Raw genomic sequence first — 23,064 nt, 5'->3', positions numbered from 1 at the left:
AGCCTGCTGTTTCTTTCGCAGTTGTGCTGCAGGCATTGACTGTGTTTGCCAAGGAAAAGTCTGAAAGATTTTTGACTCTTGGTGTATACCAAGGTGGACCTTATAAGGTAAAATGCAAGTTGGGCCGGCTTGCTGTATAAACTACAAAACAACCTAGAAGATGTTTTTGTTTTGTTTTGTTTTGTTTTGTTTTCTCTTTTTAAAAAGCAGTATTTGTTCTGTTAACCTATCACTAAAGAAGTCTAAAACCATCCTTTGCTCTTCTGATGCAATGATCATTGCTTTCCTGTTCTTTGGGTTAGCTGTTGGGCTAGATTCGTGCTCTACTGACTCACATTCATTTTGTCTCCATCTGCTGAGTGTTTCCCACAGTGTCTTCATGCTAACTGCAAAAGGCACTCCTGGAAATGGGAGATAGGCTCCTAAACTGCCTGAGCACTTCTCTGAGTATGAAGACAATCCCTGAAATGTTCCCAAGACCTCCCAGCACCTTCAAATAGTTTCAGAGAAACATTTCACTTCCTGCTCTAGGTAGGAGCTGTGCCTAGTGCTCAAGTTTATGTTGTCTGTGTGTGTCCTCAGATGTCACAGGGACTGCAGTGCTCTGCAGCATCATCAGCCAGGATCAGGGCCTAATGGCTTATGACTAAGTCCTTGGTTAAAGGAAACAGTAGGGCTTTAATTAAGAAGTTTCATTTGTATCTTGATTTATTAATAATAATCACAGTAAATATGCATGACGCTGCACAGGGTATATAAAGGATTACACTCAGCTTTCATTCTTCATGCTGCAGCGTTTATTGTCAGCTTAACTACTTTTTGTCACAAAGATGATTTTTTAAGGGTTGAACCTTCAAATTGTGGTTTTCAGGCTCTTACCAATGGTTCACACTGAGCTGACATTGCTGGCTTTCCTCTTTGCTACTTTGTGCAATATTAGATTCTCTTTGATTAATTTTCCTATTACTAACGTTGTGTGAAGGTAAGAGAGGCTGTGTCACGGACACGCTCTGTCAAGTCAGGTGACCCGGGGGCAATGGCCTTATGTAAGATAAACCATCTCATACAAAACATTTTAAGAGTCTTTGCTGTGAGACATAATGATGGTTTGTGATCAGTCATCCTGAAGGCTCCTCCAGAAGCCACTTAAAACTCTGTGGGTCACAGATCTTATGGTGGTAACATTAGGTATACCTGCATTAGCTGAAGTCTGCCCTGCCCCCCTTAGTTTCTTCATTTGATTGCATTTTTTTTTGCTTTCTGCCCTGTTTACAGAATCACAGAACCACAGTCACAAGGTGGCTGAGGCTGTCAGAGCCCTCTGGAGGCCACCAGGCCCCAGCCCTGCCCCAGCAGGGCCACCCAGCGCAGGCTGCCCAGGCCCATCTCCAGGCGGCTTTGGAAGGCCTCCAAGGAGGAGACCCCACAGCCTCTCTGGGCAGCCTGTGCCAGGGCTCCTGGGCGCCTTTTTGTGTCCATTGCTTCTTGTTCTGGCACTGGGCAGCTCTGACAAGAGCCTGGCTCTGTCCTCTCTGCACCCTCTCTTTAGGTATTTTATATATGTTGATATCTAAAATCTGTGAAGCAGGGACAGAGTTGAATGTGCCACAAATTGTCGTGTTGTCCATGGAACAGCTGCAGTGGTTGCAAGTGAGCTTGGACAAGCCTGTTAATGCTTCCCATGCCTTTCACTCCCCCTGCTTCTCCTCCCATGCCTTCCCTGCCTCATTTTCTGTATCCAAAAAGGAGATAAAAGTTCTTGTCATATGCTGGTGCTCCCCATTTGCAGAAGCAGCAGAAGGGATCAGTGCCCTGTCCAGTCTATGAGCAAGACCTTTGCCTGAATGGTTCGTGGTTTCTGTGGTTAAGGGCAATGGTCAGGGATTTAGGAGATTTAGTTCAATCCTGGACTTGGCCACAAAGTCCCCATGTGTCTGTAGGCTACTGAGATGTGTTACTCTTGCAAGATGCAGTAACTGTAGGTAGCACAGAGAGGATGGGTCTGTGGGGTTGATGGCAAGGAGCAAGGTGACAGTGCTTGGTCCCTGCTGCCCCACTGCCTTGTCCCTTGCCCAGCCTGGCAGGCAAAGCTGCCACCACCACTGTGACCAAACTGCTGTATTTAGTGCTGACTGCTCTGAACTCTCCACCACAGACCCTGTCCTCTCTACCACAGCTGAGGTGATTTTCTCTGCAAGGCAGGAGACCACATGCTGAAGTGGTCACCCAACCTCCTCATGGGGAGCCTCCAACCCGTTGGAAGGCAGAAACACAGTCCCATGTGTCGCCACCAAACCTCTGTGTCGACTGAGATTTGTGTGATGCTTCAGAGTAAATGAGGCAAAAAATTAACAATGTGTATTTTAATTATTATTTATGCCTTATGCTGGTGGTTTGTGTTTAATTATAGATTACCACTCAGATACACGTGCTTTTCATGACTTTTTTTCCTTTCTGTCTCTTTTCTTCTGCGTAGGCCTTTGATTTGTTTTGAAGTTTTCACTTGGTGATACTTCCTGAAAGTGATAAATTCACATTCATTCACTCGAAGGAACAGACTCTTCATAAATGTATTTGGAGGGCAGGGGATATGGAGATGTTGGAGACACTTGAAGAACTGCACCAAGTAACATACCAGTGTATTTTGCTAAAATGGCTATGAAGCACAGTCTAAAAAAATGTTCTGCCCCTGGTAGTGCTGCTAGCAGGCTGCTACAGCAGCGTGTTTTGGGGCTGTTTGGTTTCATCTACTCCTGCTTTACCACTGGCTTTGGCTATGACTGAGACCCACAGAGAGACAGCAGAGGGGCATAATAGAGCAGATAGCAGAGGGGATAATGCAATGTACTGGTGCTGAGCGTTGGTCTTGTACTTTCCTGTTGTGTGTTTGTGAGCAAGCAAATCTGCCCAGCCTCTCTGATGATTTTGCATGTGGGGTCTTGATGCTGTCTTTGGTGTACGCCCTGCCTAATTGAGGCTTGGAGCTCATGTTGCTTTCAAGCATGTTGAGAAAACCTCTCTTTTCTGTAACTTTTGACAACTCGAGACCTTCTCTACCTAGAGCAGCTCACACTCTACAAAGCTTTCTACTGGGAGAATTTATTGGAAACAAGCGTGTTTGTGGGTTTTTTTCTCCCTGCCTTTTGTTCTTCGGGATATGTAATGAAAAATTCTCCAGCGTTGCCACTTAATTGCTTCATGGCTGTTGTTTGTCAGTTTGCCAGCAGGTTTCTGCTTAACTGCTGCCATTTGACATTGCTGAAACACAAATGCGGAATGATTGAGTTGCCAACATATCATTAAGTCTTCTGCGAGGGGGGTTTTCAGCATATTAACGCTTCAGGCTTTTACGTCAGTATTGATTGCTGAAAGAGAAAAGAAACCTTTGGCAGAATTCAGCACTGTGCCAACGAGCATTTTCTGGCAGGGGAATAGAAACTGGCCCTTGCCATTGACTGTGACTTCATCCCTTCCTTCCTTCCTTCCTTTCTTTCTTGCGTTCTTCATTTCTATACACACCCACACGGAGTATTGAAATTTAATAGGCATCCTAGCTGAATTCCAGTTAACCTAACCATAAGCCAAGGGGGCAAATCGATTTCTTAGCATGCGGATCATGCAATCACAGGATCATGCAAAGATTTCTAGGAATGACCCAGCACTTGACGGGGAGTGATGTTACAACTGCTGAAGAGCAGCAGCAGTCATTTTTCGTCTGTTCTGAAACGTGCTTAATGATCCCTCCTTTCAGGTGAGGAGGCACTTTCTGAATCCAGCCTGCCAGGCACATATGGATTAACCAAAAGCAGGAATGATAATAGCGAAACACCCCAAAATTGCTGCTAAGGGATCAGAATGCATTGGAACAAAATAAAATATTCATTGACTGAAAGTCTGCTGAAATCAGGACCTTCGGGCCAGAAAAATATCACTGAGAAAGCTTCAAGGGTTTATTTTGTTTTTCTTCAGTAATTGCAATGTTGAATTCCTCTCCGAGATTGATTGGTGCATGCACTTAGAGCTTTAGAAAGGGAAAAGCAGCTTTATTTGAAAACATTTAGAGGACTGTTATTTTCACCTCTGCCTGGGCAGAGGTAAACACAAGCTTTACCCGGGGTGTGTAAATCAAAATGAGTACTTGTGACCTTACAGAAAGACTGGGAAAAGTCTCAATTATAGCTATTTTTCAATGGGAGGGTGTCTTTTTCACTAACCAACATTTTTATTAAAAAGAAAAAAAAAACAAAAACTTGACAAGTTATTTTTTATTTTTTAAAAACTGTGGCTCCGAATTAGAAAAGCTTTGGCTGATAATGGAAGCATTTCATTTCAGAAGTACCTTCTCGCTGGTAGCTGTAGTTTCCTTACCTTATATGTGCAGACCTCGCCTGTGCAGGACAGTCCCCAGCCAGATGACATGGTCCATAACTAAGGCTATAGAAAAAAGAAGAAAACAGGAACACAACAACAGGAGCACCTAAACTGCAAATTCCCTGGGATGCCCCATTAGGGTTTCTAAAAAAAAAACACAAAGCCAGATTTCAGGTCAACATTGTTGTGCTGCAGTTTGATTGCTTTCCTTAAAAGCCTTTTTTTTTTTTTTTTTTTATCAGGTTAAGGAATAAAAAAGCACCTGAATAACTTTCCAGCCAGCTCAATTAATTAGATAAAGAGCCCAGCACACGTTGCGTGAGGATTTCATTGATGACATGCGAGTCCAAATAAAATCTGGTTTCTTTTTCTGTGCCTCTGGGGGCTGTGAATTTTTAACACAGCAGAAATGAGGCTTGGGAAGAGAAAGGGGTTAAAAAGTAAAGAAAGCGATTTGACCTTGGCTTGCTACAGAGATCTCTGTATAGGAAGGCCCCGTCTTGGGCAGGTGATCCGGAGCGTGCTTGCCAGGCTCGCGCCTGGATCAGCAGTGGTTCAGCGCACACCTGGCAGAAGGCTTGCTCCGTGCTTGATAAATTGTCTTCTCCCAGCATGAGTTAAGGCAATGAATCTTTTATTTCTAAATTACTACAAAGCTCCATAGTCTTTCTTTCGGCTTTTTTTTTTTTTTTATATAGTTTCAAATAGGTAATGCAGTCCATGCCTTGGCCTAAGCGGCTTGGTGGTATCGTATGCCTAATTTTAAAATGCTGGGAAGAGAAGCAAAGCTTTGGTGTCAAGGGAAATAACCATCCTGGCAGAGAGAAAAAATATCAGTAGGATGCTGCCACTGATTTGGCAGAGACTGTTTGATGCATGTTTTGTTAGCTGGCTGTAGATTTTCTCTGTGTGTTTTTTTTTTTCTTCTTTGCTTTTTGTAATGTTTGAAGGTGCTTCCGAAATATTGGTCTTTAAGTGGGTGCCTTCATTCGTACACACCAAAAGCAAAAAGAATACAGAGGGAAATGAGAGGAACAATAAAGCAGAGACAGCTGGGGACATATCTGAGAGAACAAATCCTCATGCAGGCAGCACAAGCAGTGCTCCCTATGGCTGCGCCTACCTGACTGGCTCGGTGGCTGACACAGGCAAGAAGACCTGTTGCACACCCGTTCCCAAACCTGTACAACTATTTGATCCCTTCCTAATACAAAGAGTAATTTAATGCCCATGGATGAAGACCAAACACTTCCTTTTTGATCAGTGTGGTGCCTGCCCTGCACCTGGCACTGCAGACGGTGTGCTGCTGCTTCTGCTCCTCTGGCAGGACGGTAAGGATGTAGAGCACAAAAACTGCCCCAGATCTGTTTAATTCTCCCACCTGGGCCCGATAATCCCTCTGCTTGCTGCTCTAATAAAGCTTTAAAGATTTTCTAGCATTGCATTTTCTGGTTGGGGTGGAGAAATGGAGTGTTTCTGCCATGCCATTGCACCTTCTCCCTCATGAAAGCATCAGATCACTCTTCCTATGCATATGAGCATCATCCAGAAGTACAGGTGCAAAAAACACCCTGGGAAATACCAGCGTGTTTTAGTGAACATACCTTTTAGTTTTTCGTTGTCCCTGTAGGGCACCCTACTCACAGCCAGTGACCAGAGCAGGGGAGAGCAGAAAAGCATGTCATTTTTGGGATCACATCTCAGAATGAAAGACGCTTGAGAAAGGCTGACTTTACAAAACCCCTTTGCCGTTCCCTGCTGTACACGCTGCTACACATTTGTGCTGAGTCTGGCAAGCTGACTCTCAGATCGAGCTAAATAAAATAAGAGATGTCACCGGGTAATGCAGCTATGCACTTTTCCCCCAGCAGCATGGGTCACTCTGCCAGTTGCAGAGCTACCTGTCCCCACCACTCCTCCCTGCACCGTGACATTCATCAGCAAGGGCAGCAAGTCCCCAGGGAGGGCAAGGCAAGGGCTGTGTAAGCTGGCAGTCCCCCCAAAACAGCCTCCGTGCAGTCACAGCCAGGGTGAGACGATCTTGCACCAGGCCAAAGTGAACCCTGGCATGAGCTCTTCACACAATGGGGTAGTTTCCATCGGAATAGGTTTCTGTTTTCTGTTGCACCAAAGTATTTAATTTTTAGGCTTGTGCTGTCATTTTTAAAAGTTTCTTTCATTCTTTTAATGAGAGTGAGGGCCTCAGAGCTGTTTTTAGCTCTAAAAGAAAGATTTGATGCGTTCTGTCTATTCCACTTCTCCCCAGGGACGTTAATTCATAAGCAACAATGACTATTATAACTGTTTACAGTAGCCCTCAGTGAACAGCAGGAGACTTGGGGATTTTGCAAGAAGTGAGGGTATTTGGTTTCAGAATCAGAAGCTGAACTCAAAGCTTCAAACTCCAAAGTGTTTGGAATCGCTCAAACAAACACCGCGAACAATTCTCGACTTGCCAACTTCCAAAACCCTGCGAGTCTTCAAGCTGGTTTGGTTTAGTTTGTCTTGCTGTGCCGCAGAAACCAAAGCAACCCTGAAGGTCAAAACGTCTGAAATGTTACCCCTAGGCATGCCAAGCTCTGCTTGTTTCATCACAAAATCCCGCTGCCAGAGCACGCTGTGCAAACAGACAGGAGGTGCTCGATGGTGTGAGAGGTGCTGTGGGTTTGAGCTGAGCTCCAGGAGGACTGCCGAGCCTCTCCGCCACCGCACTGCTGGCTCTGGTGTCTCACCTTCTCCGTCCTGCTACCACACACATCCTCGTTTTTCTGTAGGGTCTGGGGTCTGGAGCTGTGTAGCAGTGAGCTGCAGCCATCAGGGTAGTTTGGTCGCAATTGGGTTGTGTCTGGCTCCGAAAAGGTCTGACTTCGAAAAGGAAACCGTCTCTGGCTGGAGTTTTCTTAAAGCTGTTGTGTATTTTGTTTTTTTCCAGAGTGCTTCTCAGCTTCCCTATGGCAAAGCTCTCTATACGTATGAGGGGAAAGAGCCCGGCGACCTCAAGTTTAACAAAGGGGACATCATCATCCTGCGGAGGAAGGTGGATGAGAACTGGTACCACGGGGAGCTCAATGGCAACCATGGCTTCTTCCCCGCCAGCTACATCCAGTGCATCAAGCCCCTCCCGCAAGCTCCACCTCAGGGCAAAGCACTTTACGATTTTGAGATAAAGGATAAAGACCAGGACAAGGACTGCCTGACCTTCACCAAGGTAGGGGAATGGGTGTTTGTTTTTTTTTAACAGTCTGCTACTGCAGGGACTGAAGGGCCACGCGTGGTGCTAGCAGCTAGTAAGGTGATGCTGGGAGCTGGCAGGGGTGGATTTCCTTTGCCAAGTGGGATTCCCCCTCATGCCACGTGCTGAAGAACATCGACATCTCCAGACCCGCAAATCCTCCTCCCTACAGGGGCAGAACCCACTCTGCAGTGCCCCCAGCAAGTCCTGTGGTAGCATCCTCTGAAAATTGCTCCCATTTTGTCTGAAGGACGCACCACGGAGATAGCTTGGGCCAGGTATCACACAATTAACACAAAACACAACAGGTAGAACGTAATACCCACTTTCTGAGAACATTTTTTCTGTCTAAAAGGCATATATTTTACCTGCATTAAAGTGTTATGCAGGAACTACCGAATTTCAGAAAAAAAAATCAGATGGAAATGTGTCCTTTAGTGTTCCTCATTGAATCAGATGCTTCAGTATTTTGTTTTAAAATGGCATTCAGCTTCAAAATGTACGTTGCATCATACCGTATAGCAATTAGCAATTGAAATGCACTATCATCGTATATCACAGCATTTCCTATTTCAAGAACGCAAACATATTAAAAAGCAGACATTCAAGAAATAGTCTGTGTGTTGTATTTTTTTTTAAAGCTGAAATGTTTAATAAATTCCATTTGGAGTGAGGGAAAACTGAGATATTGTCATTTCCTTTGGATTTAAAATGTCACGTTTCCCCTTTCTCCCCCACCTCCCTTCCTGCCTCCCCATCCCCTCCCTAGCAATTTGTGATGACCTCAGAGGGGCTTCATGGATACCAAAAAACCCATAGTAAAATAAAGCATATCCCCTAATGTTAATTTATGGCATTGAATGCCATGGAGAACCTGCTTATTGTCATTTTCTGTTTTATTTCAGCTGTCTGTGGTTGTTATAGTATCACATAAAGTAATAACAGTTATGCTGGAAATGAATATGAAATAGATGATAAAAATATCCTTCACCGGGGTTTTACTGACCTCCTCTTTTGAGGCTACTTATTATAGCTGAATGAATTATTTGCAGCATATAATTTTCTCACCAAATGGAACATCTTTTCCACTCGTGCAACATTTCTCAGCAGAATGCAATTTCCTAGAGTGTACACTTTCTCGTATTTATTTAAGAGAAGATTTGTAAGCACTTTTGCTCTATAGCGAGCAAAGCGTTTGCTTGTAAACACTGCAGACCCTGCCACTACCCGGACTGATTTGAGCTGTGAAACTCAGCTGAGAAAACGGGCTGCTTTGTGGGAAGTAGCAGCTCTGCACTAACAGAAAGCATGGAGTTACCTCTGAGATGCTACCAGCAAGTGTATTTGCTGGCGTGTGGTTTCCCTTGCCCAGAGGTACAGAGGAGGTTTATCTGAGAAGCACTCTTCCTTGTCTGCCCGAGGTATTCATCGCTTGCTTGATCCAAGCAACTCAGTCGGGATGGCAGAGTTGCAGTCTCTTTTGTTTGAGCGGGTCCTTTCTTAGCCACTTTGGTATCTGGTCTGTTTGATGCCGTATCTAAGTATCCCCCCTTTACAGTAACTGCTTTTTTATACGGATAGTTCTCATTTTCTTGGCTGTCCAACACCATTCCTACAGGCAGAGTTTCTTTCTGCTGTGTAGCTTTAGTCTCCATCCCTCAATTTTCCTTTTTTTCGCCCCTCTTGTTACTCTCTGCATCCTTTTATCCCCGGCGCCTGTGTTTTCCCCAAGGGGGGTTGCTTTCAGTTCTGCTGCTGCTTTCTTCCTTCCACTACGTGCACTGTCACCTTGTAACTGTTTTTATGTCTTGCCTATTGTTCTCTCTGACAGTGAATAATCTATTTTTCATCTCAGGACTTTACCGTCATGTTTTCATTGGTTTTCTCAATGCTAATTTTAGCTGTCACCTGTGCTGGTGAAGGTTCCTGTTTAGCCCAGATTTCAGATCATCTGCTGATGCAGTCAGTTCCTCTGCACAGAGTCACGAGCACTGCCTTGCAGGAGATGCGATTTGTCACTCAGAGTAGTACTCATTTGAATGTCTCAGTTTGCATCTGAAGACGTCGGACACGATCTCAATTTCATTTACTCTATTTTCTCTTTTTTCAGGTAGGAGAAGTTGCATGAGGTCACCATTCATATAAACCAGAGTAAACTGTTGGTGTCCCAAATCTCATTTAATGCTGCCAGACATTTATAACTGGATTTTATATATAAACATACAATAAAGAAGAAATTGGATTTTATACGTAAACATACAATAAAGAACAATTTTATTCTGAAGAGCAACTGTAAGAAGATAAATCAAACATAGGCACCTTCTGTATCATTGTTTTGTTACTCATTTGCTAGACTTTGCTTTTTCTCATCCTCTTTGTTACTGTGCAGAGTAGCTGTCAGTGCAGTAAAAGAAAACAAAGGAAGGATATTTGGGTTTTCCTCTTAGTACTTTTTTCAGTATTTAGATGTCCTGTTGTCCCAGAGGTGGACTGCAAGGAAATGAAATCTGCTGCACGCTGATCCTCTGCAGAGGGCCTCTACCATAGAATCATAGAATCATAGAATATCCTGAGTTGGAAGGGACCCTTAAGGATCATCAAGTCCAACTCTTGACACCGCATAGGTCTACCCAAAAGTTCAGACCATGTGACTAAGTGCACAGTCCAATCTCTTCTTAAATTCAGTCAGGCTCGGTGCAGTGACCACTTCCCTGGGGAGCCTGTTCCAGTGTGCAACCACTCTCTCTGTGAAGAACCCCCTCCTTATGTCAAGCCTAAACTTCCCCTGCCTCAGCTTAACCCTGTTCCCGCGGGTCCTACCATTTACCCATTCTCATCTCCTGTAGGCAGAGCACTCTACAGAGAAAAGGCCAAAGATAAATCCATGACAACACTTTTGTATGTGTGGCTGTAGGTTTAAAAACGGGAGGCAAAGAGCAACCAGCACCCTGAGCATTCAGGCCAACAAACAAAACTCAAACTTGCCATTTTCTTATACCATTTGGACTGCTCCCTTAGTTCCCCCTCCCAAATTAGCTGTAGGTTAAGGCTGAGGGTTCTGCCTCTGTTCCCTCTTCTTTGGTGTCTGCAAGAAAACAAAACACCCTGGATCTATAGCTTAACGTGGTTTTCCTCAGTGATTATCAGGGATCAGACAAACCAAGCAGCTACGTTGCTCTCTGTAATGACTGCCTCCAGCCCTGGTCCATTTAAATCTGGCAGCTCCTGGTTCTCACTAGCATGTTTGCTATCACCACAGGACATCTCTCTGCACACCTTTGGGATATGCTCATTGAATACAGCTTTCTAATGTTTCCTCAGGTGATACCACTGTATGAACCTGGGCTCCTGCTGTTTGTTTTAAAAAATGACCCATCCTTCCTTGGGCTGGGATTTCTGGTTCAAAAAGGATTTCAGCTACAGCAATGCAAATCTGGAGTAATCCCATTGCTGTCTGTCTATGTAGTTACTCCAGCCTTAGAATCCAAATTCAGCCCGGTTTTGTTTTGGTGTTTGACCACATTTGTGTGGAGGAGTTCAGGTGGCACTTTGGAGGCTGAGTGCCTGTGGCAGACGAGTTTCAGACCTGTCAAGGTAGCACAAACTGTTTCCCATGCCTTATTGCTAATCCATCAGCCATTTCCTTCACTTCCCATCATTTATGCTCCCAGCCCACAGTGCTGGTTAACAAGTGCCCTGCCACTTTTACAGTTATCACATCCCATACTGGTGCCTGGCTGCAGAGCAGCATCCCAGCCCCTTGGCAGGCAGCTCCAGCAGCCTTTGCTTTTCAGAGGGACCGTCATGCTGGTAGATGGCAACGGGGACTCTCACGCCAGCTGGCAAGAGTGGTCAGCACGAGCATAGAGCACTGCACGGTGCCACCCTGCCAGTGCCAGGATCTCCCTGCTGCTCGAGATGAGGTTGTCGTCGTGCAGAGCAGCAGACACATCTGCTTGGTATCGCTCCGTTAATGGCTGTTAATGACGAGAGTAAAAATCAGGCTGTGAGTCACGGCTGTTGTTGGACACAGTTTTGCGCTGTCTCCTCAGCAAAAGGGCTCATTTCGCTGTCAGTCGGATTGCTTTCTGAGTGATTTATCTTTGCCTCCCTTTCGGATAATGTTAAAAACTGGAAGCGCAGGTCCTACGCGCCTGGAGCAGGGCTGCCCCACGCTGGTGAATAGGGAGAGACTTCAGCAGGTAAAAGGGAGCAAATAATGAGAGACTTTAGGAACAGGCATAAAAAGAGCACGAGCTATCTTTGTTAACCTACAGTGGATACCATCGGCTTTTGAAATGAGACTTTAGGCTTGGATTCACTTATGCTGCCTGGGAATCAATTTAGTATATGTGAAATCGTGGAGTTCAGAAAGTTTAAGTGGTATGCCAAGAGATCTGTGGCTCTTTACTATTCATGATCCTTTAGGGAACCTTTCTAGGAATTTATAGGTAGCACAGCCATCCAACTAATTTAAGGCATTAAAACAGTTCATGCTGGAGCTTTTGCCAGCCCAGTGTGTAGAATGATGTCGTGGGCTGTGAATTCAAAGAAACTTTCTATTAATAAAGAATGTCGAGAGATGTTTCAGGCTTTGCTGTAATTCTTACAGATTTTCAACACCCTTCTGAAAATGAATTCTGTAATGGAAAGCATTCTCAAGGATTTGCACTTTGCTCTCCCACAAAGATGCACATTTTGAATGTCAGTATATCTCATTACGTGCGACGATCTGATTTTCTCATATATGGCCACATTCAACAGCCAGACTTGGCAGAGCCAAACTAAAATCAGGGTATGGAAATGCTTCCAGATTTTATAAGTCTGTAGAAAGTAAAGCTGGAAGGGACCTTCAAAGGTCCCTCTTCCCTGCCCCATCCTTGTGCAGGACCAGCAGGATCCACCTCTTCTGCCATGTGCCTGTCCAGCGTGCCCCATGGACAAAGATTGCACAGGTCCTTTAACATGAAGGCTAATCGAGGGCTTCAGGGCTTTTACAGTTAAAAAAAAAAAATTCTCAGTTTCTTATCTTACATGTGTGTGTGCATATATACCCATACACAAGCACACATAAGAGATACATATGTATATATACACATATAGTGAAAGCGTAGGCTCATCATGCTTTCGGTTTTATAAAAAGTACGTTACGAAAATAGCTGAACAAATATAGGCAGTAGAAACTCTCATAGCAGCTTCTTGAAGCAGTGAAGTCTTTTATTTTCTTTATTTACCCTCTTTACCTAGATTCTAAATTTATGATAATCGGTCTTTTGTAAGAGCATGTGGAAACTTTGCAGAGACATATAACTGTCAGTTCTTTACACAGATCAAAAATGGTCCGTGCAGACACAGCTTTGGAAGGGAATGCTATTCTTCTCTTCAGGAAATTAAATGCACAAATTCTTTTTGCATCCTTCCAGCTGTAATAAATAGCTGAAGGTTCAGTCTGTGGCTGTTTCTCTTAGCTTTCCCCAAATGGATCATTCAGATGAATAATTCAAAGGAAACATTTAAACTATTTGAAAGTGTACATGTTCAAAATGCACACGTTCTCAAAACAGCAAAGTACGTCACCTCGCTGTTCTGAGCATTTTCTATCAATTTAAGTTCATGGTCTGAACAGCTTGGATCAGAAGTTAGTTTGTTGTTTGTTTTATTTTGTTTGTTTGTTTTTTTCTCCTGTTTGAGAGTTATCTGCAAAAAAATAAATCTCCCCTCACCTCAGCAGTTAACATGGATAACTTGTTATGCAGAGGACTGTGTGCCATATGTATACGTGTGCTTTTATTTTCCTAGGTTGAGTGGTGAAAATAAAGCGAGAAAGGCGGGGAACTCTGTCTCAGCTTTCTGGAGGAAAATGATTTTTTCTATCTTACAAATTTCTGCACAGAAACGGAGGAGGCTTGGATGCCATGAGAGAATGAGTGGCATATCAGCAAACTTGGCTTCACAGCTTCTCTCAGCCCACTCCTTTCCTACGGATACAGGAAAGTCTCAGTGGGACCTGGGCATGCAGGTGATGCTCCACAGAGAGGGCTGCCTGCAGCAGCAGCTGTAAAAAGTGGTGCTAGGTCAAGGCCTTGCTTGGTGTGGCAAACTGAGCACGCAGATGTGACGGCACAGGTCTATCGATGGGTTAAACCACACAAACTGGAAACACTCAGGGTTTGTTTCTAGTCATGTGGGCTTTTGTAATGACTGGTATGTTTTGGGTTTTAGTCTATCAAAAGAAACTTTGTACAGTATAAGTCTTCTTTACCAACGCTTTTCTTAATCTGCTTTATAATCAAAGTTTATCTTCTGCTATGATTTTTGGCAATATATCTTGAATTAACTATAATATTATAACGCCATTGGCTTTACCAAACTAACTTGTATCGAAACTGAAGCTGATCCAACAGTTGAATGCAACTCATTTTTTATACTGTTATACTTGCTTTTTTACTTGCTCTGCATTTTCACCTTCTGATTTATTTATTTTTAATGAAAACTGACATTCAGTGCACCAGCAGTGAAAGATAGTTGCTGGGCACCTTGCGCTATACCATGTTTCTTGCTGAAAAGGTTTCCAGGTCTACTTGTGCTCTGCTGGGATTTCCCACTGAATTTCCTTCTGCAGCAGCCAAGTGTCATGGTAGGCACTGGGATGCACAGCTTTATGCTGGAGCGTTTTCTCCTTCGGATTAGAAACAACTGCAGTGAAGACAGGAGTTACCTGTTCCTACTGCTGTGTATATGCACCTGGAGCTGCTGGCAGCTGGCATGAGCTACAGGACACAGTGCTCTGTGGTTGGGATGCATGGGGTAGGATGCTGGGTCCAGGACTCAGGGAACATTTCTACATCTAACTATAAAACCTGGAATTTATCCAGTGGAAAAAAATTCAATGATGTATTTTGTATATTTTTGATTTTAGGATGAAATCTTGACGGTCATCAGGAGGGTAGATGACAACTGGGCAGAAGGAATGCTGGGCGACAAGATTGGCATTTTCCCTATTCTCTATGTTGAGGTAAGCTCATGACAGGTGGAGGTGTGGGCTTCTGTGCACATCCTCCATTTATTTTTGCACCCACAAGGGAAGGATAACCTTGGAAATCCTTGCATGAGAAGGACAAAATATACCACAATAACTGAATTTTTTGGTGCTCTGCCCTAAGGCACTGAGAATACATTTGTCTCAGTCAATTCAATTTGGAGCAGCTAGAAAAACACACCAGGAACTGCTGAAGACTTTTCACCCAGCATTTCTGGTGTCATCTCCTCAACGTGTATGGGAAATGGGAGAGGACGACCACAGTAAGGCATCTTGCACATACCCAAGGAGAGGCAGGGGCTGCTGGTGGGTTGGAAGCACCTCCACAGTCTCAGCCATGCCCCAGAAAAAGAGCCCTTTGAAGGGCCTGGAAGTGCCACATGAGCAGCGGGTTTTGTTTTGTTTTGTTTTGTAGGATTATTTTTGGAAGGTTGTCTTAGAATCATAGGATATCCCAGGTTGGAAAGGACCCATAAGGACCATCGAGTCCAACTCCTGGCTCCACACAGGACCACCCAAAAACCAAACCAGATGTCTGAGAGAATTGTCTAAACACTTCTTGAACTCTGGCAGGCTCGGTGCCATGACCACTGCCCTGAGCAGCCTGTCCCAGTGCCCGACCACCCTCTGGGTGCAGACCCTTTCCCTAACCCCCAGCCTGACCCTCCCCTGTCCCAGCTCCATGCCGTTCCCTCGGGTCCTGTCGCTGTCCCCAGAGAGCAGAGCTCAGCGCCTGCCCCTCCGCTCCCCTCGTGAGGGAGCTGCAGGCCGCCATGAGGCCTCCCCTCAGCCTGCTCTGCTCGGGGCTGAGCAAACCAAGTCACCTCAGCTGCTCCTCATGCGTCTTCCCCTCCAGACCTGTCACTATCTTTATAGTTCTCCTTTGGACACTCTCTAACAGTTTTATGTCCATACACTGTGGCACCCAGTACTGCACCCAGTACTAGAGGTGAGGCCGCACCAGCACAGAGCAGAGCAGGACAATCCTTTCCCTTGACCAGCTAGCATTGCCACGCTTGATGCACCCATGGGTACAGTTGGCCCTTTTGACTGCCAGGGCACACTGCTGGCTCATGTTCAACTTGCTGTCAGCCAGAGCAGACAAGAGGCTGCTCTCTAGCCTCTTGTCCCACAGTCTATACATGTATTCAAGGTTTCTCCAGCCCAGGTGCAGAATCTCTACCCACAAGGGAGTGAAAAGTTCCTCCTAATTTAGTATCATCTGTAAATTTAGTAGGCATTCAAGTCCTGTCCAGATCATTTATGAAAACATTGAAAAGAACTGGCCCTAAAGTGGAGCCCAGGGGAACCCCACTAGGTCACCAGCCTGTCTTTCACAGTTCAGTTGTGTTTGAAGTCTCTGAGAGAGAGAATTCTTTGTCCTGAGCACTTTCCATAAGTCATTTCCACACAAGACATCTTGTGGAGTAAACACTTTGACCTCATGTCCTCTAAGCACAGCTGTCCTGTCACTTCTTCCCACTGCTACGTGTCCTCCTGATGGTTCTCATCCAGCCAGAGGGTCAGGGGAAGAGCTTAGGGTGCCATCACAGTGGCCCTGTTGGAGCTTCTCTGCTCTTTGAGCGCTTATAGAGAACTTTCCTCCCTCACAGATGAACCATGCATGCAAAGAGCTGATGGGCACCACATGTGTTTCTATTTTACTGAGGTGCTGCCACTCTGCACCGGAGGCTCAGCAATCCCAAAGCCACACAGCTGCATCAATGTAGGCTGGTGCGGCTCTCCAGGGTGAAGCATCTCTTGTGTGGGCACAGCAGAGCCCGCCTCAGCCCTACTACATGCAGCTCTGATGCCTGCCTCCAAAATCGCTTCTCCAGATTTCTTAGTTAATGACTTGAGACAAAACAGAGATAATTAGTGCCTGACTACCTAATTATTAACTCTGACAATGACCAATTTGGAATAAACCATCATTAATACACATTGCATTCCCACAGTTGACAAGAACAATGATATTAAAACCAGAATGTGTAGGAGCCGTTATTGGGAAACCAGCTGCCGCCCATAAGTTAATGACTAGTTTTCTTCTACTCTGAGCATGTAAAGACCTCTTCAGTTTGTTGTGATTAAATCAGAGAACCAGGATTTCTCCCAGATTCCATCCTTTTTTCCCTTTTCTTTCAAGTTCCTGAGGGTACAAGGTGACTGTCCTGAACTTTGCTACAGAAAGAGCGAAGAGGGGACCTCTGCCAGCCAGGCACTGTTGCACAGAGCCACCTTTCCCCAGCTCTAGTCTCGCATGCAGGCTGCAAGTGCTTGCGCTGCCTACACACCATACAGCATCCTGATCCCTCTCCCACCCTTAGGTATCTGTTCTCTTTAATTACTGCTCCTGTAGGATGAAGGTCTGGGAACCTCAGAGGAGCAGCCTGCTGGGAACAAGTGCAGTGTTGTCTCACTGAAGTTCTCAATGCACTAGCTTGTCCCAGGCGGCCACGAAGGAATAGGAGGAAAGGCTGTATAGAGTCAGAAGATCAATACTGGAAGTTTCTAAAGAAATGCCAACAGCAAGGCACCCAGCACCACGAGAGAAGAATGCACTTAGGAATGTGTGTATGCATAGACATTCATATACAGACACATTTGTATATAAAATAAGTACAACTATGTACCTTTATGCATATATTTGCATAACATGCACACACATATTTCATCTGCATAAATTTGAAATTGGTAGTATTAAAGTTTTCAAATGAGACACTTGGATGATACGGACATAATACTTGTGCCATGATTTGTAAAGCCAAAGGGAAAAGATCCTCCAGACATAAGCATCAGCCCCTTATTTCATCCACATCCTGTTGGATGGAGGCCTTGTTCCGAGTATGAAATGGGCTTGTGCAGCTAGTGGAGTTTTATGGTTATTTCACTGTTGCCAGGTTCAGATGTTACTTTACATTAAAAATTAAGGGGAAGCAGCAGGCCAAATCCCAAAGAAGTTTTGAAAATCTCAATGCCAATGTTTATGAAATAAATCCATTAAACAAGTAGTACTTCCATCTAAAAACACTCCCTGAGACTGTCCAAGTCCATTAAGCGGTTTTCAACATCTTGGCAAAATGTGCAGAATAAGCAAAGTTTAACTCACACAGTAGCCTTTTACTTGTGCAAGTTTATCAGCCAAAGTGTGTGGGATTTTGCCTGGCATCCAAAGCTGTGCACTCCAGAGGGAGCCCAAACAAGGGCACTTGCCCTTGCCACAGCAGCCAGAGCTCCAAAAACCACTCTGGTTGCTCATGGATGCTGAGTTTCTGTGCCTGGGAGGACAATTTCCAGAGCAAGACTGTGGTGTCACAAAGCAATGGCACAAAACACTGGACAAAGATACCAGAATAAATCTGCTCCCGGCAGTGTTTTAGAAAGTCCGTATCTCAGCCTTATGTATGGTTGTCCAAGCAGCCATATTTCACACATATTTCTTTATGCTTTGCTCCTCAAAAGTGTCCAGCAAGGATGCTTGCAGGCCTGCTGTGCCTAAGAGCTCCCTGCAAAGAGCCTTTTTCCTGTCTCTGCAGTGTCATCTGTGTCCTACAGTCAGAGAAGCTACAATAGCATGAGCAATAAATATTTGCAGCTCACTATGGCGACTTTTACAGAGTGAGTCACACACAAGATGTGGTCAGGGAGAGTTTACACCAATTTTTTTCTTAGTTTGTTGCCATTCTTCATGTCCAGTAGAAGTCATCTGGGATGATAATTTATGTTTTAATTTGGCTACAGAAAAAAAACAAAAACAAAACAATCAAAATGATTCTCAAGGTGCCTTCTGCCTGGAAATAAGCATCTTATTAATAATTTCCATAGTCTGAAGTCATCTTCTTGCTGGGAAGTGTGTAGGACCTGTAAGGAGCTCAAAGTCCTAACAAGATTTCTTTTATTGTACTGTCTTCAAGCTAGCTCGTTCATTCTTAATAACTGCTATTATCTCTGTTTGGAAGTTGTAAGTGTAGTGCCGTTCTGTATAAAATTGGGAATAATGAAGAATCCAGGGTGTCCTAATAGATTCAAGTGTGTGGGAAGGAAATTTGAGGGCACGCCTAGTATGTGAGAGGCCAAATCCTGCTCGGATGGATGGTCAGTAACTGTAACTTCAGAAAGCAGAGCTGCTAGACCCGAAACTCTGCCTGCAGCCCCCAGGGCAGAGAGGCATTGCTCGAGATCGAGAAACCTTAGGAGTCCGTGCTAGAGCAGGGCAATTACGTGGAGCACGGCTGTGACTGTAATATCAGCATATTACAATTGATGAAGTGCCAGCCCATTGTTATAATGTTTTATGACAGCAGGGGCACTGAAAGCTGTGATTAAGTAATATTGAGAGTTTTTAAAGGCTTTTTACAGAGCGGTGAAGCAGCATAGTGGAGATCTTCTGTTCTTCACAGTCAGAAACAGGAAAAGGTGGAAAGGAGGTCTAGGAGAAAGAGGGAGGAAGAGAACTGACAAACCCGATGGTCTCAGTGCCCCGCAGCATGGATACAGAAGAGTCCCATGAGATCCAGGGGAAAAAAGATCTTGTCAGTCAGTGTTCAGAAGGAGTGCAGACAAAGGGAAAAAAATAATCCAAAATCAAATGCATTTCTTAAAGAAAACAATGGTTTTTCATTCCAAAATGAGCTTTGCAAGTGCAGAGCACCCCTCTTAACAGCTTTGTACAGTACCACTGGTTCTACTGATCAGTAAGAACAGCTCACTCCATACAAGGGTACCCAAGCACCTTTTCCAGGATCTTAGCTGTGGTCACTGCATAGTGTCACAGAAACCCGTCTTCCCAGCACAATTTGTCCTTAATTGTGTAACTACATCTTTTGCTGAGGGTAACCTTTAGTTAGCCACCAGGTCAGTGCAAACAGTGAAGAGTTTAGTGTGTGTGTGTCAAGTTAATCTGAAGACTGAGTGTTCCAGGAGGAGATGAGAGAGCCAGTCTGAAGGCAGTGAAGCCTATCCCACAGCCCAGCCTATAGCCCTGCCTCACTTTGAAGTGTTCAGCATTTTCCTGGTGCTGTTGCCCACAGTCTGACATTCAGTCTCGATGGCAGGTTTGGGATTTTTTTTTTGTCTGTCTGCAGATTCCCAGCTTAGTTCCAAATATCCAAATATCATTGTATTCGTGAAAACTGCGTACTTCATGTCTACATTTTCTTTGTTCTCAACCTTTTTTGGTTCCTCCCTGCAGCTGCAGGACAGATGGATCCCTATGAGACTCCCATAATGAATTCAGCCTCAAAGCCTGCCCCATCACTTAGAGATGTGTGGCCTCTGTGGGAGCATACTCTACACCTTTCAGAGGCTCACTTATGACATCCTTTTAAAGAAGGGAGCATTAGACAGTCATTAAATAGTAAGGTTTGTTTGGTGCCCTATCAAAAAAAAAAAAAAAAAAAAAGGAATGATCTCTGTTTTTAGGGACTGTCAAAATGGTTCCAAAATGGTTCATTTTAACCTTGCTAGTATCATTTAATGCTAATAAAATTGGGGGATTTTGAGAGGTGGATAGAATGAAACTGTAGATGGTTTTAGAAAAGCTGACTTACTAAATCTCAGAGGAGCAGATTCATCCCTGTAGTAAGTAGGTGTAACGCTAATGAGTAGAGAATTATACCCATTAACATCACAATTGATTTTTTCTGTTCTCTTTCCTTTTGTGTGCCAGATAAAAATGGTATAAGAACCTTGTAAATCTGGCAATAATGGAAGCTGTGAGAGGAGTTCAGCTAATTTCTGTTGAAAAGCTTTATTGATATGCATTCTCAAATTTTGTAACTACATCGTTGTAAGACTCTCATTCCTGCATCTTCATAGTTTCTAAAAAGTTGGTGCAACCTGATTTCCTCTTGCATAGAAGATGGTAGAATATTCCAGGATCCTTTCTGGTTTCAGATTTCTGCGTGGATGGAGTATAAAACACAGTTCCCCTGTTTCACATTCAAACTGAAACATGCAGAAGTTGTGTTGTAGGCTGCAAGAGGGACCTCAGTAAGAACCTGTACACTTACTACTACTTTCACGTCAATCCGTGGATAAAACTTATTGATTTAAAGTGTTGTCACACACATACAAAGTAAAATCATTTAAATAACTTCAAATAACTATGATGCCAGTCAGCAAAGCTAAGAGTATTAGCAGTCAGAAGGGCGAAGAAGATTAAACATTCAAATGTGCTGCTGTTCATTAGGGGAAGCTTTGGGTAAGTGTCTGTTGCACATTTCTGGAACATATCCAACTTCTCAGTGTACTATTTTCATTGCTTTTGCCACTTCTAATGTCTCTAGCTTATATAAATACATAGAACATGTACCATCCTTCCCATTCTGTCCTGGAAGTGTTGCTGACAAGCGACTTTTATGCTTTCCAGATGCAGCTGGTATAGCCCAAATGAAAGCTACAGTGACAGGTCTGGGATTTCTGTGTAATCAGTTCTCAGCGCAGGTTGTTGCTCTTAAACACGTACTTCTCTCTACTAGCAAGGACATAGGACAGTTATTCTCCTTAGTCGGGTTCCAGCTATTGTGAACCACCAGGTAATATACCATCCTTTTCAGAAACCAGTCAAGAATTATCTTCACAATAGCCGGTGTATTTGCATCTACTTAAAACTTTCTCCCAAACCATGCATATCACTAGTTTGGGAGTCATATATGTATTATTTTTAATCTCCGTCCCACCCTTTCTGCATAACAATGTCTAATTTTCCCTTTTGTTTATATAAATGAAGAACCTTTTGCTCTTTATTTTAATGTAATATAAATTAGCATGACTCCAGGCATTTTTTCCCATTTTTCTTAACCGTTAAGTCATTTATCTGAAGTTCTCTGTTACTTTCTAGCATCCTTCATGAGGTGATTATTCATGCATATTCTATAAGATTTTCCTCTGTCTTCAGGATACAAAATTGAGCTAGTGTTATCACCTTTGGACTTAAATGCCTGGTTTCGCCTACACTGGATTAACTGAGCTCCTCAGCTCCGTAGACTTGTTTTAATCACTCATTCCCCTTAGGCTATGTCTGGACAAGTCAATGCAGGATTGCTTTCTGGTTTCACATCGGGGAGCACGTTCCTCCTACATCAACAGTTCATCTTGAGTGGGTGCCACAAAGAGGAAGCCTGCGTACAGAGGTGGGTGGGAGCGCTGTCACCTTTGAGTCATCCTCCAGCCCAGACAGTCACGAGACCTGCGAGGAGCTGTGGGAAGAGACGGCACCTAAATTTAGACATAGCTGTAGGTTATGAAAAAATGCCATTTGGAAAGTGACAGTTTTAGTTACGGGTCTTCTGTTGCTTCTCCTCCTGCCTACTTTCACACAAATGAACTCATAATTAAGTTATTCAGATTAACATGCTATGACCAATCTTTCTATTAATCAAAACCATATCTAAACACTTACCAACTCTTATTGTTTCAGGGACTGTTGAATCAGAAACTGGCCAGCTGTCACATTCAGGAATATCTTCCCTACCCACCCCCCATTATTAGTAACATCTGAAGTTCCTAAATTTTGTTTTGCAAAAATAACTCTCCAGGGTTATTTATAGGCAGCTTCCAGTCCAGCCAATGTAAACACACAGCCTTGGCAAATAAGATCATTTCCTGACTCTTTAAAAACATATATATCATTTTGATATCTGTATGGGGCATGTTTTAAGTGCTGCCTACTAGGAATTGAAAATTGAAGTGCTAATTATGTACCTAAGTAAGATGGACTGACTTTTGCTCATGATCTGATAGCAAGACTTCTAGCCATCATCCCCTCATGAACTTAGAATCACAGAATCATAGAATCATTAAGGTTGGAAAAAAACTTCAAGATCACCTGGTCCAACCATCCCCCTGCCACCAAAGTCACCCACCAAACCATGTCCCCAAGCACCAGGCCCAACCTCTCCTTGAACACCCCCAGGGACGGTGACTCCACCACCTCCCCGGGCAACCCGTCCCAGTGCCTGGCTGCTCTTTCTGAGAAGAAATGTCTCCTCAATTCTAACTTCCAGAACGTCCCCTGCAAAATCCTGTTTGTTGTCCTTCTCCAGTATAAAAAGACTGGGGACACTCCTGCCATGTTTTACATGTGCTTTCAGCACACAGTGCTACTCACTAGCCCTTCCCTTTACCTCCAACTCTCCTGATCTATGCTTGTGCTTGAATACGTGTTTTTCAGCCCCTGGATGCTGTTCTGTTTTGTTTCTGCTGTTCCTATGCTGAGCTTTGGTTTCTGCCTCAAAGTGATGTCATTATGCTGCCAGAGTTGTTTGTGTTACAAAAGCAGCAGTCGATGGACCCCCATGTTCCCTGGACAGAGAACGATATCACAAACTGTTTTCTCTTCCTAATATTTTCATCCATTTTAGTGTTCCCTTTCTCTTGCATTCCTTTTGTCCCTTTTTCCTCCCTGTTTTAAACTTTTAAA

At 44.0% G+C, this 23,064-nt stretch overlaps 1 protein-coding gene across 1 annotated transcript in view; it reads left to right on the top strand.

The window, feature by feature from the left end:
- Nucleotides 1-23,064, top strand: part of SH3RF3 (SH3 domain containing ring finger 3) — a 232,232-nt gene that overhangs the window by 140,996 nt on the left and 68,172 nt on the right. The window contains exons 2-3 of the mRNA XM_068679318.1: nt 7,304-7,579; nt 14,523-14,618. Coding sequence (XP_068535419.1) covers nt 7,304-7,579; nt 14,523-14,618 — 372 coding nt within the window. The remainder of the gene's footprint in view (nt 1-7,303; nt 7,580-14,522; nt 14,619-23,064) is intronic.

The sequence above is a fragment of the Anas acuta genome, chromosome 1, assembly GCF_963932015.1.
Source record: "Anas acuta chromosome 1, bAnaAcu1.1, whole genome shotgun sequence".
Classification (NCBI taxonomy): domain Eukaryota; kingdom Metazoa; phylum Chordata; class Aves; order Anseriformes; family Anatidae; genus Anas; species Anas acuta.
This window is presented reverse-complemented; position numbering and strand designations above follow the sequence as displayed.